The 18,497-nt window shown below is 37.6% G+C and overlaps 1 protein-coding gene across 9 annotated transcripts in view; it reads right to left on the reverse strand.

The window, feature by feature from the left end:
* The window catches only part of USP15 (ubiquitin specific peptidase 15), a 54,802-nt gene extending 36,305 nt beyond the window's left edge, over nucleotides 1–18,497 (reverse strand). For 2 of the 9 annotated variants that reach the window (XR_006413960.1, XM_044422891.1), the window contains exons 1-5: nucleotides 18,265–18,497; nucleotides 9,828–9,955; nucleotides 8,987–9,117; nucleotides 4,111–4,237; nucleotides 1,613–1,758 (exon numbers count right to left, since the gene is read on the reverse strand). Coding sequence is in view for 7 of the 9 variants with exons in the window: in XM_044422891.1 (XP_044278826.1) it covers nucleotides 1,613–1,758; nucleotides 4,111–4,237; nucleotides 8,987–9,117; nucleotides 9,828–9,955; nucleotides 18,265–18,353 (621 nt within the window). In the remaining 2 variants the exon portion in view is untranslated. Of the gene's footprint in view, nucleotides 1–1,612; nucleotides 1,759–4,110; nucleotides 4,238–4,670; nucleotides 4,820–8,986; nucleotides 9,118–9,827; nucleotides 9,956–17,062; nucleotides 17,137–18,264 lie in introns of those variants that run through there. The other 7 variants (XM_044422883.1, XM_044422882.1, XM_044422884.1 and 4 more) reach the window with 6 other exon arrangements.

Consider the following 18,497-nt stretch of genomic DNA (forward strand, 5'->3'; position numbering starts at 1 on the left):
AATTGTTTACAACTTGATTTGTCCAGGAGAAGTGCAAAATGTCATATTAAGCACAGAATCTGACTTCTTGAAGAGTTCAGATTTCATTCTGGGAAAACATTTTGGGCAATGAGCATTAGAGACTGAGACAGCTATCTAAGAAAGATTAAAGATGTCAGGAACAGAATTTCAATGTACTATATAGCTTTACTGTCCAACAAATCATAGAAATTTACTTAATTTGCACACTGCAGATTAAATTCCATTATAATGTTGCAAAATTAAATGTTTTAGTCCAAACTACAATTTTAAGAAGTAAATTATTAATCAAGACTAAAATTTGTAGTCCAGGAAGCAAAATGATGCCATATTCCTGTTCCATATACATTATTCCCTTCTTGTCTCCAGTTTTATTTTTAATTAAACCTTTTATAAAAAACACTTGCATGTTCAAGGCAGTATACAAATTTAACAACAGTAACACGGAACAAATCAGGAATCCCCATGTCATGGAATAAGTAAGACAATTATATTACAAATTTCTTTCAGACATCAAAATGGGTTTAAAACTCTGCATTAAAAGTCTTATTGTGCCAATCTTTGTTGGAGTTGCTTTAATATAACTCTAAAGGTTTCTTCTTACACCTCAATCTGCACCTCTGCAAGAATTCAGCATCTGATTCAATGGTTTCTTCCAACATTGTTTCTGACTAAGCAAAATTCTATCTAGCAACAGCAATAAAACAACAACATGACTAGTTTCATTCCCTTGGGTCTAGACGCCAGGCATAACCCTTCATTCCTTTCTTGCCTAGCCTTATTCAGCATCTTCTAGATCACAGAATATTTTATGCTTACTTATCTACAAGCCCAATGCATGATGATAGTCCAAATGTTATGCTTATCTACAAGGACAAAGTGTATTCACCAGTAAAAAAAAATCAAGTTTAACTCATGTCAGCATAAGATAATTTTAAAACATAAAATCTACTTATTGCTGTTATTTGGCAGCTCTGTACTTTACTTAACAGTGTTTTTGCATCATGGAATAAGCAATTCCTTCCACATTCCTCAAACAAGGCACTCAAACCAATACATAGACTTAAAGGTCTTGTATATGCCCAGGGGAATGGTTTATTAATCACAAATTAATTTTAAACTATGAAAAGCTTGTCAAAAAGCTGTGTTTGAACTAGAACACAATGAACTATTCTCTGAATTATGGTATATACATTTTCTAAACTTTATTTAATTGTGTTCCACCAATGACATACAAAGTTCCACCTGTGGGTTTGAGAGAATGCAATTTGCTCTGCATCTTTAAAAAAAACCTAGCTTAAATCAAACATTATCTTTTGGAATGTACAATTCTTGAATTATTTGTTATATTTATATGCTGCGCTATATCCCAGGTGCTCTCTGGGCAACTTATATTAGTATATAATACTAATGTGCAAACAGGTGCAAACAGAAATGAATGTGAACAAAACTGAGGAAATTGGGTGGAATAGTTTTATAACTAAATACATGCAAAACTGAAACAAATCTGAAATAGATTGACCACCACTAACATATTGGAACAGGTTATATAAGATCTCCAAAAGATTAGGCCCATATGTATATTAGTTCATACCTGTCCTTGATACAATCCAGCATCCTGTATGGTACTATCTGGTTTATTCAATGGTTCAAATGTGTTACTCATGTATTTATTCCACAACCTGGTCTCTTTATCATCTGGAATATTGAAGATTTTCCTTATCTCTTTTTCAATTGTATCTATAGAGACAGAAATAAAACTCTTTGGTATCTCATATTACAGCAATTAACAACGATGCCTATGTATGCCTACCCCCAAACTAGTTTATTAATGGCTAATATAAATATCATTCTCTAATTCTACTCTTTACATTTTGATGAAATAGACTGTAGCCCACAAAATCTTATGACTTTTTCAGTATTAAAGTTGACAAAGGAGTATTTATTCTGTATGCAGCAGCAACTAATGTATATGCTTACTGAACTACAAAAGTTGTAAAACTACATGCTAAAATTGGCTGCACTGTCTCATATAGAGAGTGCAACTGGCAAGCTACCCCAATTAACAAGAGAAAAACATAACAATTTATGGTAATAATAGCATGATTGGAAGAAAATAACTGTGAACTGATTTGTACAACACAATAAGCAATGGTGGGTTATTGTGTAATCTTCTCAGCATGGTTTCTGCAGGGCAGCTTATCCTTCCATGAACAAACCATCCTGAGAACCCATGGCTTGTCTGACACATGAATTGTTGTGCTGTCCAAATGCAGCAGATTGATTTTATTGTGGGTTGTTCAGAACAGCTAAAAAGACATTTCATAGGAGTGGCAAACTCCCCTTCAGCTCAGTTTCATGTTTTTACTAGTGACAACGCTTCCACTGATACCAAAATGGCACTTTGGAAAAGCCACCACTCATTCCTTGGCTTTTAACATTTTATTTTCCAGAGTCTTAAAACAGTTTACTTAGGATTGGGGCGGAGGGGGAGTGGTCTCCAAAATCTCTGTATTGACAAAACTAGTCCTTGGTCCTTTATAGGTGTGCATGTGTGAACTTACGGCTATCAATACTAAGCAAGACTCCATATACAGTAGTTTACACAGAACTGCCAGGAACCAACTGCATGGATGTCAACGGAAAACCAGTGGTGATGGACAAAAATGGGGAGAAAGAAGGTGCACCAGAAGGAGATGGGTGCAGTATCACTCAGTAATGTAATCATCCGTTTTTCCTGCTCTTAACCCATTCACCCTGTTTTCCTGTTCAGACCACTTTTGTGCATTTACTGCAGTTTCCAGAAAGTTCTAAAGCTATGCAATTTTTTGGGCTGAGAACAAATATAATGCTGGGAAATAAACAGAGGTGGAGCACATTGAGAACTGTTAGTCTGATACTTAAAAGCCAAGGGATGCTAAGTGGATGTATTTGGTGCGCCTTCTTTCCCCTCTTTTCACTGGCTTTTTTTGTAGACATCTAGAAAAATCACAGCTGACACTGTGCACAAATCAGCCTAAATGAAGTTCCACATTGTCTTCCCCTTTGACAGCTGAAACAGGGAAGGCAATTGACCAGGCAAGTCTACAGATGCAAGATAACTTAGATGCAAACCTATGCACATGCAAAGGATTGACCTCCCCTTATGTAATTTTTGGCAACCGGGGTTGGGGGGGGGGGATATCCTATCTATGCCTTTTGAGTTTTTTGGGAAAAGATAGGTAATGAACAAAAACCAGTAGCAATTGGAACAGGGAGGGAGAGAAAAGGAGGGGAAGGAAGGGGAAACAACCCATGGTCAGTCCAATCATCTGTTGGGTGAGCTGTGGTTTACTGTGCAACCAGCCAGTTGCTTTGTTTGTTTAAAAGCAACTCTTGTGTGCAGAAGAAGTCAGAAACCCAACCCAGGTTTTGCACTGGTCCATTTAGCACGTGGCTAGTTTTTTTGAAACTATGATTCTTGGTTCAGGATATGTAACTATAAGCCAAGAATTAGCTTAAATGAAACTAATCATGGAAGCCAATGGGTTTGATTGGACTTGCAAAAGTCTTGTCTGGTTTGCATGATTAAACAGTCCACTATAGTTTATTAAACCCACAGTGAGTAATGGTGACTCCTGATGGCAATTAAATATTCAAACAGTAACTGTGGTCAGTCATGTTATCCAAAGCCCAAGCAGGCCATGGGTTCTGAGAGGACTGTTTAACCCTTTTCCAAATCCTGGAACTGAAAGTTATTCAATGCAAGCCACGCTTTGAAGATTCAGGATGGTACCAGCTGGTCACTGCAGTTTGTCATGTCTTAAATAACAAAAGCGATTGTGCAAACCTGGACAATGGATTGAGTAAGTGACCGTATGCATTATGAAAGAGCAATTAGCTTCAGTAGCCTGATATGTTCTTGTCTACATTGTCTACATTATATAATTTGAAGTTTGCCTCTCACTATTCCACCCAAAACTACATGGTTGGGGGAATTTTAAACAGGGATTTTTGCACAGAAATACAGTGATGAATATTATAAAGGTGTCATAAAGCATTACAAAAGACATATATTGAATATGAAATGCATAAACTACACAATGGGCATACCTATTGTGTCAGCTTTACTAAATCTCCGTGTTACTACATTGTTCATATTTCCATTTTCACACAATTTTAATTCTGTCAAGTATACTTCTACTTTGCAGTGCTTGACAAACATACCCTGTTCAACTACCTGGAAAATAAACAGATCAAAATAAGCCATTTTAGGAGTGATTATTAATCTTGTATTCATATAAAATATAAAATCTTCAATTAGTCAGTTAACTTTTATAGTTTTATGATTTATGTAATTAAGAATTTTTACAATAGGTTTAAAGGCCATGGAAGCTTGATTCATGTTTTTCCATTTTTTCTCAAGTTTAAAAACATGTTTAGAATTATCTAAACACCCACTACATTAAAAACAAATGTTACTAGCAATCCAAATAATATAAAATCCAATGAAAAATAAACAGTATACACCTACCAAAAATGCCATATTGGTTAACTGAATTTTCTGGTAATAGATATATTAATGTAGAAAAATAATTAATTTGTGCTTTGTCATAAATTACTAAAAACTAATAAAACTTGCAAATTAAAGAAAGCAGAATATTCACAATCACCTCTTATATATTTCCATCTGATCTTCTATGCTGTAACTGCATAAGTCAGCCATGTAGACTGTCCTGAAAATAGCCATCGGCCTGATATGTGATACATCAGACAAATATGGTAAAGAAGGAGGTACCAATTAACTCCTAGAAGTCATATGCTACAGCAAAAGAGTTAACGAACACTCACTAAAGGGGAAGGACATATTAATAAACATTTTCTAGATATTTAAAAGCCTGCCTTGGACTTGAGCAGGGAAACTTCTATATATAAAAAAACGGGTATATACAAGAATATCTGTATGCATGTCTATAGCTGTATGCACTTCTGCTTTAAGTATAGCAGAGTTAAAGAGCAATACTATCTGTAGTATTATACAACTGAGTTACTGCTGTTGCTAAGGTTACATTCAGGGCTGTGTGTATGCCAGGATTCCAAAGAAGCAGAAAATCTGTGAAATGAGCTTGTCTTCTAACACTGGTATCCTACAAATCTCAGCTTTCATTTATTAAGAAGAAATAAGCAAATTTCCATTTTTACTCATTTATTTTAGAATTTCAAGGGCAGTTTATAAAATAATGATGATTTTAAAGTAAAAACAATTAAAGCAGACATTGTGATTGTGGAACTCCGCATGCAAGAGTGTGGGAAATACATGGTGATGTTTCAGAAGACAGATTTGATTAATAGGCTTGTATTTATTGACACTGGACTGACTGTATAGCTTCAGTAGTCTGTAGAGTTCTTTCATTCTGGAAGGTAGTACATGTTGGATAATTCCCTTGCTAAAAGTCATGTCAAGTTGCTTAATTTACATTGTTATACATATTGCAGTACATAAATGTTGTCACAATTTGGATTACTTTTGTACAAACACTGGATTTATTTTTGGTGCAGATACACACAGCCTTGATTACCATCATTTAAGGAAATTAAAGGGGTACTAAAATAAAGTATCTTAGACTTCATTATCTATGTAAGACTCCAGGCAGCGTCCTATTCAACATTAGTGCTAGCACAATTTATACTGCACTAGTACAAGCACTCCAACACAGGGTAGCTTATGCTAGTGCAATATAATTTGCATTAGTACCCCTGTCAAATAGGATACTGCCCTCTCTATTAACTGATACATTTTCACAGTACTAACTTTAAATTTTCAATTGCTTTGCAACAAAAGAAATGATCTTAAGAATTCAGATTTGTGCATGAGTTCTGAATCAAAGCTTCCCTACCAATTTTAAGAGAAAATATTGAGAATGGTTCATGTTTTCTGACCAATCAGCACATCATGCAGTGAAAAAAGAGAAAAAGATAACATTAGCACGCAGCAAGAAATGCTAAGAATTTCTTAACTGTACTTACATAAAGGCACATATGGCACAAATATTATAAAGTTCTACAAATACACAAAGGTACAAATACTACAGCCACTAGTATAGTCAATGGAAAATATTGCAGAGACCCTTATGTTAGTGTACAAGGTAAATTTCTGAAAGCATTATCACCTCCTGAATGCAACTACTGCTTGATAAGCAGAGTTCCTGCTCTCCCTTAAACAGCAACTGGTTCTTCCAAGGTTTCATTTCAGACAGACACAGCCACATGCTTAGACCTTAACACAAAGCTCTGTATAAAAGTTTGTGTTCTGAAGCTTATGCAGCAGGGTACTTTTGCCCAAAACATGGAGCTGTGTGTTATAAATATGGAACAAAGAACAAAGATCCTCTGGAATGCAATCCTGGGCTGTACAGATCTGCATTACAGAAGCTGTAGGCAGGACTGGCTCAACCGGAGTTTTTTATCTGAAGAAAGTTCCGAGCGGATCTAAGACAGCCTCATGCCTATCAATTAGACTGCACAGTACTGCTGTATCCTTCCTTCCTTCCATTTTATAGTTGATCTATACAAAAGAAAATTCTATTGACTTCAGCAGAACTTTCTTCTAAGTAAACATGGACAGACTGGGCTGCAAGCCTGAATGGGAACAAGCCCCACATATGGCTTCCAAAATATAGCGCTGCATAGGAAAGCGAGTAGTCACCCTGAGTGCAGGCACCATGGCCAATGCTTGTTTTGTTATCTTCCTGAAAGCTTTCTAGGAAAGGGAGGGAAGAGAAAAATTGCAACAAAGGAGTGGACAAAACTGAGGGCATGCAAGGAAATTCTGTGCCAAGGAAGGATATCAAGCAAACATAAACGAATGTAGATGACACTCCCCAGACAAACACTCTTTGTTTATAGGGCTGGTTTACCTATGCTATGCTATTCCTACATTATTTTTTGACATCATCATGAATTATCAATCTTGTAATTCATGCACAGTTTTACAACAAAAATGTGAAATATGCATTTTCACTGTCATCAATGCAACTGGGCATCTCTGAAAACCCAGGAGATAAACACTGGTTTATCTTAGTCAGTAGTGGGCAGGCTAATTTCTATGACTTTGCTTAGTACATTTTTTGTGCCTTGACTTCCTTAGCTTCTGTAGAATGGCTTCCAGATGTTGAAATCTAGCTTCAACTTAACAGTTAATGTTTCTTAGTCTTTGAGGCTGACTTTGCACAAAGTGATGTCTCAAGATTTTTGGGGGGCGGGGGTGATATAAACCAAAATCACTATTTGTCCCAGCTGTGAAAATAGAACTTTTGATGTATTGGATCTAGGAATCCTTCACTGGATAAAACTATAGCCAAATCATCTTCCTACAACTACTGATTTAGACATAAAAGGTATTGGGGTAGAGGGTAGACCATTATGTTGAAAATACTAAAATCAGGCTTTCAGCAAGATAGTTTTTTTCCAGAAAACAGAAGAACAGTATATTTTTGTTTAATAGTTTAGGCACAGTAAAGTGGTAAGATTTAAAAATGAAATCCACAAATAAATTCTTAGAATACAATAAATCTAAATCTAATAAAAATATGGTTTCACCACATCAGCAAGAACAGTATAAAAGATTTTAACTGGACAAAGATAATATTTCTCAGACATCAAAACAAACTTTTTGTAAAGTATGGTTTTTAGATAGAATAAGAAATTAACCAAAGTGAATTGTTGAACTAGTTTATGTTAAATATGGTTTGGCACTATGTTTAAATGAAGAGATCATAACTACAGCTATAATCCCATTGGCAGAGCTACTGAGTCAGACTTTTGACGCTGACTGTTGTGATGTCAGAAAACAAAAAGCAGAAAAGGAACTATAAATCAGTGGGTCTGTATGATATGCACTTGGAAGCTTCAACTGCGGGTTGGTGTGATGTCTGAACTGATCATATGCCCTCTACAAAAAATTGAAAAAGGACAGGAACATGATACTTAGATAAGACTATGTCATAGTGTTAGTGTTTATCTGTAATAACAACACATTGGTTTTAAGTACTCTCTCTGCATGTGTCTCCTAAGCAACCAATGCCTAGGAAGAGGAAGCTCAATTACATTACATAGGGAGTTTCCACAATGAACATGTTCTACAATGGGAGTTTTCTTGTGAATTTATAGTATGGAAGTGCATGTGACACAGAAGTACATATGACACAGAAGAAAATGGAAAAGGAATACAGGAAAGGGAAAGGTATGTCTAAGTGTGCCCCAATCTAATAATACTCATTTAATAAAATGAACCACTTCAGTACACTGTGCATTCTTGCTATAATCTTAAGATGCAACTGCAGTTACGGCAGTGATCAGAAGAAATTTAAGCAATGAAATACAAATTAAGCATCCATGAGTAATAGTAATCACTAAAGCTTCAAATAATATTTATCTGATGTGATATTACCTATGATTAACTGCACATGGGTCAAAACTCTGGTTTGGACATAATGCCAAATACTGCAGTAAAAAACCCAGGAATTGCTGTAGCTGTGGTAAAGTGAGTAAAACTTCTATCTGTTTGTCACTTCCACTTTGAAGCAGCTTCAACCCATTCCTGTACTGCTCTCTCATGTTACGAACACTCTGGTACTCTGGATTTTCACGTTTTTAACCAAACAACAAACATAAGGTAGCCATTATTTCATGATTAGCTGATCTACAAATAACCTGCATTAGATAGGTAAAATAATGGAGAATATTGTTCCAGAAGTATTTGTTTCATTATGCTTTGCTCATATACTAAACCGCCCCAAGGCATTAATATTTAATAACAAAATTTAATGCGAGAACGTGTTACTAGCATTAATATGCTAGTGTTTGTTCATGTGCAAAATCTTATATGGACACATAAAATGTTCCTTCTCTTTTAACTGGGCTTATTGAATAAATAACTTTTTCAGGTATATCTTATATATTTCATTTTTTAATATAAAAAGTATCTTACCTTGCGTGCAATTGGTTCTTGAACTTCTGTAAGAGTATACCAGCTAACTAATTTGTTCCATCCTTCTGTTGGTAAAAGTATATAGTCCAGCTCATCAATGAGATGCTCCTTAAGAGACTGACAATCCCCATCTAGGAGAAAATGTTTTGCCGTTTAGATAAGATGCCTCAGCTTTACAACATTTGATCATATCTGAGCACATTAGAACTGAACAGATGATGAGTGATCAAATTTGAAACAAATGAAAAATCTTTATTCACTAGCATATACAGTGGTAGAAGTTAACAGAGTAATTTATGACAAGGGATTCCCAGCAATTGATTACCCCATGACATACAGTGAACCATAGTATGAAGACCCCAAAAGAAAGCTTTGTATCCCAGATGCTAAAATTTCAACCATAACCATTACTGTATTTTATACGTGCGTGTGCGCACACACAGCGAGCGAGCGAGAGAACACTTTCTTTATCTTAAAGTAATTGTTGAATGATTACAGTTATGCATTAAGAGTTTTCAAAATATGAAAAAATGTCATCACAAAAATCAAAACAAAATTCATCTTGTAAGTTTAGGATACATTTTTCCTTTTGGTGGCAGAAACACTCTTCAAGAAAGACTTGGAAACTACCTTCACCTTAAAAGTACAACAGCTTCACTTTTTAAAAAAATCTATTCTCACAGGTTTCCAGTCAATATTTACATTTCAAAAATTGGAACAGTATAGATGTATACATTCTGGAAACTGTTGCAGTTCCCACACTGTGCTTATCAATGAGCAATATTTAAAGTACTGACCCACATCAGTATTCTGTTTTTTCCATAAAGTAGCAATAGATTACCTTTGAGAAGTCCAGAATTGTCAATAGGACCAGGATAAACATTCTGATCTCCCATTTGATATTTGTCCCAGCTGTCAAATCCAACATACTTTTTCCACTGTTTGAACCAGCGACTATCTATTAAATACCTTTGAAAGAAGAAATACAAGAAACATATGAAACACATTTTGAAATCTCAAAAATGCAGGATATGACACAATTGGATTGATTATTAATATTGGAAGGGTGTGGCAGATAGGGAAAAAAACAGCTGAAACTTGTCCTTTCTCTGTTCCACTGACAGAATTCTTCCATTAGTGGAGAGAAACCAGCCGAATTCTATATTTCCATAAGTGTTACAGCAGAATTTTGCTTGGACAGAATTTTGCCTGGCTGCTCTTAGCGTATGTGACAGTTATCTTTTAAAATTTTCATTCTGAGAGGTCTAAACCTTGCATACCTTTATTGTTTCCATGCACTGCATAAAACATTCATCTTGTCTTATCAAACCTTAAATTGACCTGGTCGACTTGTGTCTGACAATTCCCATCATCTCTCATCATTAGTTATACTGGCTAGGCCTAACAGGAGGTACAGGCTAAAACATCTGAAGGATGCTTTGACCTGTTCTAAATTGTATTTGATTACCAAAATACTTCCTCCTTTAAACACCTCTAACTTTATAGATTAAGCAGACAACTAATGGAGAGAAGGCATTTTCTCAGATGGTACCCTGGATATAGAATTGTCTCTTGAGACAGATGTGCCTGGTGGCATCACTACTATCAAACACTATTCACTCATTCATTAGTACTGTGAGTTTGCTCCTGTTCTAATGAATTAATATTTGGCTCCTGTTTGAGAAACACGAAATGAATGGAATTTGGTAACCTAACATGAACAGGATTTTTGTTGAATGAATACACCTACAGAGCAGATTCCAATAAGATCATCATCTGTGCTTTAACAAACACATTGAAGAAAACGTGCATCAAACTGTTCAGACATTACATTTACAAATGTCTTTACCTTTCTAGTGAACAGATAAACCTTTAAAAACATAAACAACTTAAGAAACAACCTGGCATTTGTACATCATCACTCAAATTAACACTGATTTTTTTTGATACTCATTTGTCTTTAAATAAATCAATCCAAGGAATTCTTTCTATAGAATTTATTCAAAAAACCTCAGATTGAGAAACCTATTTATATTGATTTTTTTAAAAGGGCATCTCACATACACAGATGAATCAAAACTACTAACAGCTATTACACCAATTTTTGGATTTAATTTCCCCCAAACCTTATGGGGGACGCACAACAGCAGCAAGCAGTCATAACCTTTGTCTAACCGGGCATTCAAAACATCAACATATACTAGGAGAACAGGAGACATGTGTCTCTGTTGATCTTAACAGGAACCTTCCAAAATTTTTTGCTAACACTCAACTTACTATGTTGCATCTTGGTAAGGCTGTACAGTTTGGGAATCAGGGCACTCTTTCACCATAGTTCCACTCCTACCTGGATGACAGATTCCAGAAAATACTGCTAGTGTTTTACTTTCTAATGCTTATGGTATGGGTCCCCACAGAGTCTGGTCTTGTCCCTGTGTTTTTTAAACTTAGTCAGTAAAAGAAATAGGAGAGTAATTAAAATACACTCCCTTGCTTTCTGCAGCTGGTCAGCACTTTTCTCAGTGCTGAATGGAAACCTGGGGGGAAAGCAAACCCAAAACAATACCAGAAACTGAACTTAGCCTATAGAGAAAATATGACCGGGCAGATTAATCCCTTTTCAATGTAATTTCATGTTGCTAATTCAAAGGAATTACAATGGCAGTTTTCTTGGTGCAGCTGTGTTCCTTTCTTTAGCTAAAATGCCACTGCTTCTTCTGTCATCGTCATTCCTAAGTTGACCAGAAGCAGAAGCAATTGGGGAAGGGGCGCAATGAGCACCCTGTGGCCAGAGACCCTGGCTGTCCCACAGGAGGGTCACATGGTGCTCATTATATTTTTGTTGCTTCAGTGTCAGATGATGACCTTTAATTTTGACCTGGTTTAATGCTGCTCTTCCGAAGTTTTATTTTAATTTTTTGTTACTGTGATTTTATTATGTACTTTAACTGCAAGGTGCCCTGATAAATTTCATTGAAAGTCATGGCACAAATCTATTACTAAAATAAAATCATAACTATTGTGCAGTTGTCCTTGTTGTTACTCATATGGCAGTCACACATTTTTGAAGAAACAAAAGATTCTACAAAGCATAAATAATATATGAATGCAGCATACATTTATACACAATAGGAATACACAACTTCTGCTCCCAATGCCACATAAACACAGCTGAAAAATGATACTATATGCATTACAAAATGGATGATTTTCTGTCCCACAAAAAGGTAAAACACATCTCAAAACTATGAAACATGTCAAACAATTGTGATACTAGAACTCAATGAAATGTATTGCTTTATCATATAGAATGGGAGAAAAAAACCCAAAACAACCTAGTATGGCAAGATCAAATAATATATATTTTGTTCCCAATGACCAACAAGCTTCTTGATAATGCAGTCATTCTAAACTTTACCACATAGGTGTCTAAACACAGTATAACTGTTGATGTCATAGTAGCTGAGACAGTCATATACTCTCACAGGCAAAAAAGCCCCAAGTTATCTTAAGCTGGTATGATGGGATCCCCTTCTATATTCCTGCAATTGAACCTATCATGCCTATTTTGAATAGTTTGAGCAACATCAAAAGTGGCCAGAGGACCTGACAGTTGCCTAACACTTGAGCTTTGATTACCATTAATTCAAGTGCTATAAACATAAAGCTATTTCACAATATTTTTCATTAACATCATTTTTATCAGCATGACAGAACATGAAATTTTATACTGAAAGGCTGCCTTTAAAATTGTTGTTCTTTGAAATAAAACATATAAAAATATTTTTTTCAAATAAAACTGTAATCAGTCAAACTAACATAATTGTATCACACACACACACTGAGAGAGAGAGAGAGAGAGAGAGAGAGAGAGAGAGAAAGAGAGAGAGAGAGAGAGAGAGAGAGAGAGAGAGAGAGAGAGAGAGAGAGAGAGAGAGAGAGATTATTCTTAGTCAACTTTAACTCTATCCTAGCAATATAATTTAATTGTAGTTCTTAAGCATCCATTGCTGACCATCCTGATGAGTAGAATAGAACAGATTTAACACAGGCTTCTCAGAATACAGAAGGGGAAACCCAATGCATGTTTAGACAAAAATAACTCCTAAAACTTCTCTTAATGCCCAGCCATACTTACCTTAAAACTGTCTAAACATTTTTCAAAATTTTAATGTGTATTCAATACCATCCATATATGCTGGGAGAAAATGGCAATTCAGATGTTAGCAGTGCTTTTTTTTTTAAAAAAAAAAAAAAAAAAAAGGTGCTGGAACTCACATCCCGGATGGCAGTAAGCACACACACCAATCCCAAGCCTAGCAGCAGAGCAGCGCCCGGAGCAGCTCTCTCTCACTATCAGATAGCAGATCGCAGACACAATAGCAGCCTGCATGCACTATGTTAATGAAGTTTGCTGCTGATCTGCTATGCCAAAATCACTTCGTAAAATTCATTGAAAAAAAGGTGCCAGAACGCCGTTCCGGTGCGTTCTATGACAAAAAAAGCCCTGGATGTTAGCACCCTAATCTGCTTAACCATATTTAGAAGATGGGGCTGTACCCCACCAGCAGATCAAATTTGCAATATAAACTGCAAAATACACTGCAGAATTCTTGGGAGTTTCCTATCCCAACCATAGGCTCCTGACCTCCAATATGGGAAAATAAGGCATTCCATTGGCATGTTTAAAATTCCACTTAATTTTGGGAACAGGAAAAAGGGGGAAAGGAGACAGAAGGTTTGCCTAAGTCCCCTAAGAAATTAAACTAACTATTCTGAAGATGAACATTATGTTTTGGGAGAAATGTAAAAATTCTCCTGTGTGTACAATCTGAGAAAGTTTCAGAACAGAGGATAAGGGCATCTTTTTCCTCTTTCCCACTTGCAAGGAATATTTCATTTCAATATACAGCAATACATCACTCGGACCTGTAGCTGGCAGTCATATGCATAGCAGGTAAAGATTTCTGGAGCACAGAATTAAAATAAGGCATTTTTCTCACTTGTCCTCAAATTCCCCTCTCCCCAAGCTCCTAACATTATGATGGTGCTCCAGTCTGCTTGGATCCCTTAATAGTTGCTATTATGAATAGGGAATACTCTGCCATGTTTGGCTGCAAGTTTCCATTAATCTTAATGTAAACTTTAGCAGTACTTTACTGGAAAGACATGCCCTCAACTTATGATTCAGTTTCTTGATCTCAGTAGTTTTAGTATTTAAATAAACTTAAAACAACAACGTAAGTGTTAGGGGTTTTTTTTTCTTATGGCTGCCTTTGCTTTCAGTATTAAAATTGTATTATTCAACTGTATAACCACCTGACAACATAAGACAGGATGGGAAATGCGTGGCTTTCCATAGTCAGCATAGGCACTAGTGCAGGACAGTGGAAGTTGCAATCCAGCAATTCTAGAGACCTCATTCCCCATGCCTGTTAAGGATAGCATTAAAATAATTTACTCAACTTTTAAGAATGAAGTCAAGTCACCAAAAAGTTTAAATTTTCAAATGCGTTTAGAAAGTGTGTGTCATAACTTCAGAAATGTATTCAATTGGAATACTCTACTGAATTTCTTCCTTCTTCCTTATGCACTTCTCCCATCAACAGCATTCCCAAAAGCTTTTTCTGATCCTCCTATTCTAGGCAGGCTGAAATGTAGAGACTGAAGGGGAACACCAGAAAACAGGCAGATAGGTATTCTGTCGGCAAATCCCCACCTTCAGCTCTGAGAAACACTACCATCTATCAGAGGAATTTTAAGAAGCCATCAGCAGTACTGCAGAGTAGAACACACCTCTTTCAAAATGGGTCACTATCACAGACTGGTTGAGAAAGGTGGTTCAAAACACATATCTTCTGGCAGAGGCACAAAGCAAATGTTTGTGTGCAACAAGAAATAAAGCTGAGCCCTACTTGCTATAGAAATAGGGAGTGTCTGCCAGGGTAAAATTTGTGGTTTCCTGAATGGGTCTGCTATCTGATAATTGTGTTTAGGATTATGTATCATTTTTACAGGGACAGCTTTAGTATGGGCTGCTATAAACCTATGTGCAGCTCTGGAAGTGAAATCCAAATTAATACAATAGGATTTTTTTAGGAATATACATCCACAGAAGTTGGCTAAATGAGTAAACAAGAAAGGACAGATGAGGAAAGCGCACAGTATAGTGAATTTGAATGCAGGCAAACATAGGTTCACACTCAGTCATAAAAGCAAACTGGCAGCCCTGAGCTTTATCTCCGAGTCTACCCTGTTTCTCAAGGTTGCCATAAGGACAAAATGGGATAGATATATATGATGATCTGAGCTCTCTGAAGAAATTGAAGGGCATACATTAAAAATTATTAACAGAAAAAACTACTTATACTAGAAACAGGGCAAAGCATAATTTGTAAAGAATATTCAACAGTGTCCAATGCTGCCCCTTCACCAGCCAGACCTACTGCTAGTGCAGTAAGAAGCTGGTAGTTCCTGGAGGACTGGGATGCAAGCAAAATGCTAATATCCAAAATCGGGCAGGTTGGCAGAACTTGCAGACCAGAGTTTTGTGGAGTTATCCCATTCCGGAAATTAGTATTTCTGCTCATTTCTAGGATTGCTTTAGGAAGTGCTAGCTTCTTGTTGTGTTAGCAGTGAGCTCAAAAGAAAAAACAGATCTAGAGCAAATCACTGGATCACCCCAAGTTGCAACTTCAGCTGACTTCACCCTTGAGAGGTTCTCCAAAAATGGCTTATGACTGATACATAAATGTGCTTTGTTGTTATACATTAAGGCTAGGAATAACTTCACATACATTTCACAGTAATCAGTATACTAGTTACAAGGCAGCCAACTATTATTAGATACCTCAGAAAAAAGACTGAGGAATAGAAACTTGCTTAAGTCTACCTATTATATTCGGAGCTCATCAACATCAACTGGGCCTAGTTTGGTCAAAATGCTAGTAGTCCAACAATCTATGGCTACCTGGCTTGAGAAGAGACTTCCTAACTTGCTAAATCAGTTAGTCATGACATCCAAATTAGAAAACTGTGCTTTAATGCCAACTATAATCTTGGTTTGCAAGACCTGCATCAGTGATTTGAGCCCTCGTGTGTAGGCAGTACCAGGACCTGAACCACAATTGCATAATTCAATTTCCCATGATGTCTGCTTTAATAAACCAGTAAGTCTCCTCTCCAGTAAGTAAGCTAAATCTACAAGGACTAGGGAATGGAGGAAACACTCAAGCTTGTTTCCAGTCTCTGGAAACAGTGTTACATCCGAATTAGGCTTGGTATACAATGCTTCTGAATTTTGACAGATGTATAAACAAAGGTAAAATCAACTGCTATAGTTATTTTGTGTTAAATATCCAAACTCAACAAATCGATTCAATCAGTTCTGTGATTTTAAATCCACTTAATAGGGAGTAAATCCTAATGAATGCAGCAGGGCATACTTCTGAGTCAGCATGTACATAATTACATTGTAACAAGCTCCAAACAACTTCTGAAACTTTAAATTTGATCATTCAACTAACAGCTCCCATATAATCAGTCTGGACATCTTTTCAAACTAGGATTCACAAGAATGTACTATCTATATGAACTGGCACCTTCACTGCCCAATATGGGACTACACAAATTGTTGCCACAATGTGTGTGATCATAACAGTTCTTTCATCAATTCTTATACAGCTGGGTCCCAAACCCACCCTCAGATCCAAATATTCCAAGCTTGTGATGAGACATGCACAAACCAAATCCTAAAATACTACTCAGTTCAATATTGAAGCACAATGCAACAGAATCCAATTTCCAGGTATTTGGAAACATAACAGCAGTCCCACTGGACCACACAAGAGCTCTATCTATTAAAGCATCATGAATTTTGATTGTGGAATGCATCCATCACAACTCCTAGCATTAGCCTCCACGAATTTGTTTATCACATTTTCAAGGGCACAATGCTGTGGAAATCTAGACAGAAACAACCACTGCACCCTTTGAGCTATCTAAGCACTCAATCCTACAAACTGTATCTTCACTGCTTGGAAGCTTCTGAGCGGGCAGGCACACCAGGGAACGTACTCTTTGCCTCTGTGATCTCTAATCCGCTGTGTTTTCACTGGACAGGTTTTCCAACCTGTCCAGTAAGGTCATTTCTAAGGGAAGGGAAGGAAAAAGGAGGAGGATCAAGACAGATTATATACTGGCCTCTCCACCCACCAGAATGCACCCCCTGTCTGAGGGGAACTTTGGGGAGCCAAAGCTTTGATGCCAGCTTTGATAGAGGGAATCTTTCACTTTCACTTCCAAGAACTGAATGTTGTTTCTTTGAAGGGCTTTCCCAAGCCATGCCATAGTCACTGGGACACTTGCCCAGAGACCACAGAGTTTTTTTTTTCCATTTGTGGTTCTTACTATATTTTGTACAAATTCAATAATTTATTTATATGCTGTATCAAGTATAACTTAGGTTTTTCCTAAATCTCCCACCATGCAGCTTCAGTGAATAATCATACATTGAAAAGATGCATAAATGCCTCCCAATGCATCTCCTCTATACCAGATATAACTGTATAATCTTCTACCTTGTCTTCCCAGTACATGCCCTTCTTAATTCACACACAGCTTTACCAACAAAAGTTGATTTTTTTAAATGCCGCAGATAGAAAAGGGGCTGTTTACAGGAAAAAGAAACAAGCGTTATGAAAGATGCTGGTCAAGATTTTTTTTTTTTCTTTTAAAGTAAGATAGAGAAGTGAACGCAGCTCTTTCGAGAAGCAGTGGGCCAAAAAGATAGGCCTTGCCACTGAAGCTTTACAAGGAAGGCCATGCTGTGAATGAGAAGCCTTGCCCGGAAAACGTACTCCGTTAGGACATAAAAACAAAAACATACTGTTCCTGAGCCGATTTCTCGGCGCCGTTTGAACAATGGGAGAACACACCTGGAAGCAGCGCCTTCACCGAAAGCCGTCTAGCGAGCAGGTGAGAGGGAAGCGCTGTGACCAAACCTCATCTAGCCACGCTCTGTGGTGGGCGCCAGGCGAGGAGAAGGGAGCGTGAGAGCCTCGCCACACCCTGGCCCCACCTGTGCGGCAAGGTAAGCCGCCTCCGCGGTTGGAAAAGCCGCTGCCAGAGGAGGGCAGCGAGAGGCTGGGACTGCCGAGCTGCGGGCAGGCAAAGAAAGCGGGGAGGCGAACGGGCAGGAACCGCCCGCACCTGTCACTCATGAGGGCCCTCAAGCTACCGCCACCTCGTTCCCCATCCTTCCCCTCCCCTCCCCTCACCAGGTGTCTCCCTTGCGGAGAGCTGTCTTGAGCAGCGCCGCGACGTCCGAGCGCTGAGTCTCCAAATCCGCCGCGCCTCCCTCCGCCATGTCTCCCAGCCCCGCGGCGCCAGCGGCAGCAGCTGCGAAAGGGAGGGCAGCGGCGACTGTGGTGGTGACAGGAGCGGCGGCAGGAGCGGGCCGCGCTGCATGCTGGGAGTGACGCCGCACGGCGACCGGGGAAACGCCCTCTAC

Source organism: Varanus komodoensis, unplaced genomic scaffold (genome assembly GCF_004798865.1).
Source record: "Varanus komodoensis strain SLA01 unplaced genomic scaffold, ASM479886v1 scaffold13_1, whole genome shotgun sequence".
Classification (NCBI taxonomy): domain Eukaryota; kingdom Metazoa; phylum Chordata; class Lepidosauria; order Squamata; family Varanidae; genus Varanus; species Varanus komodoensis.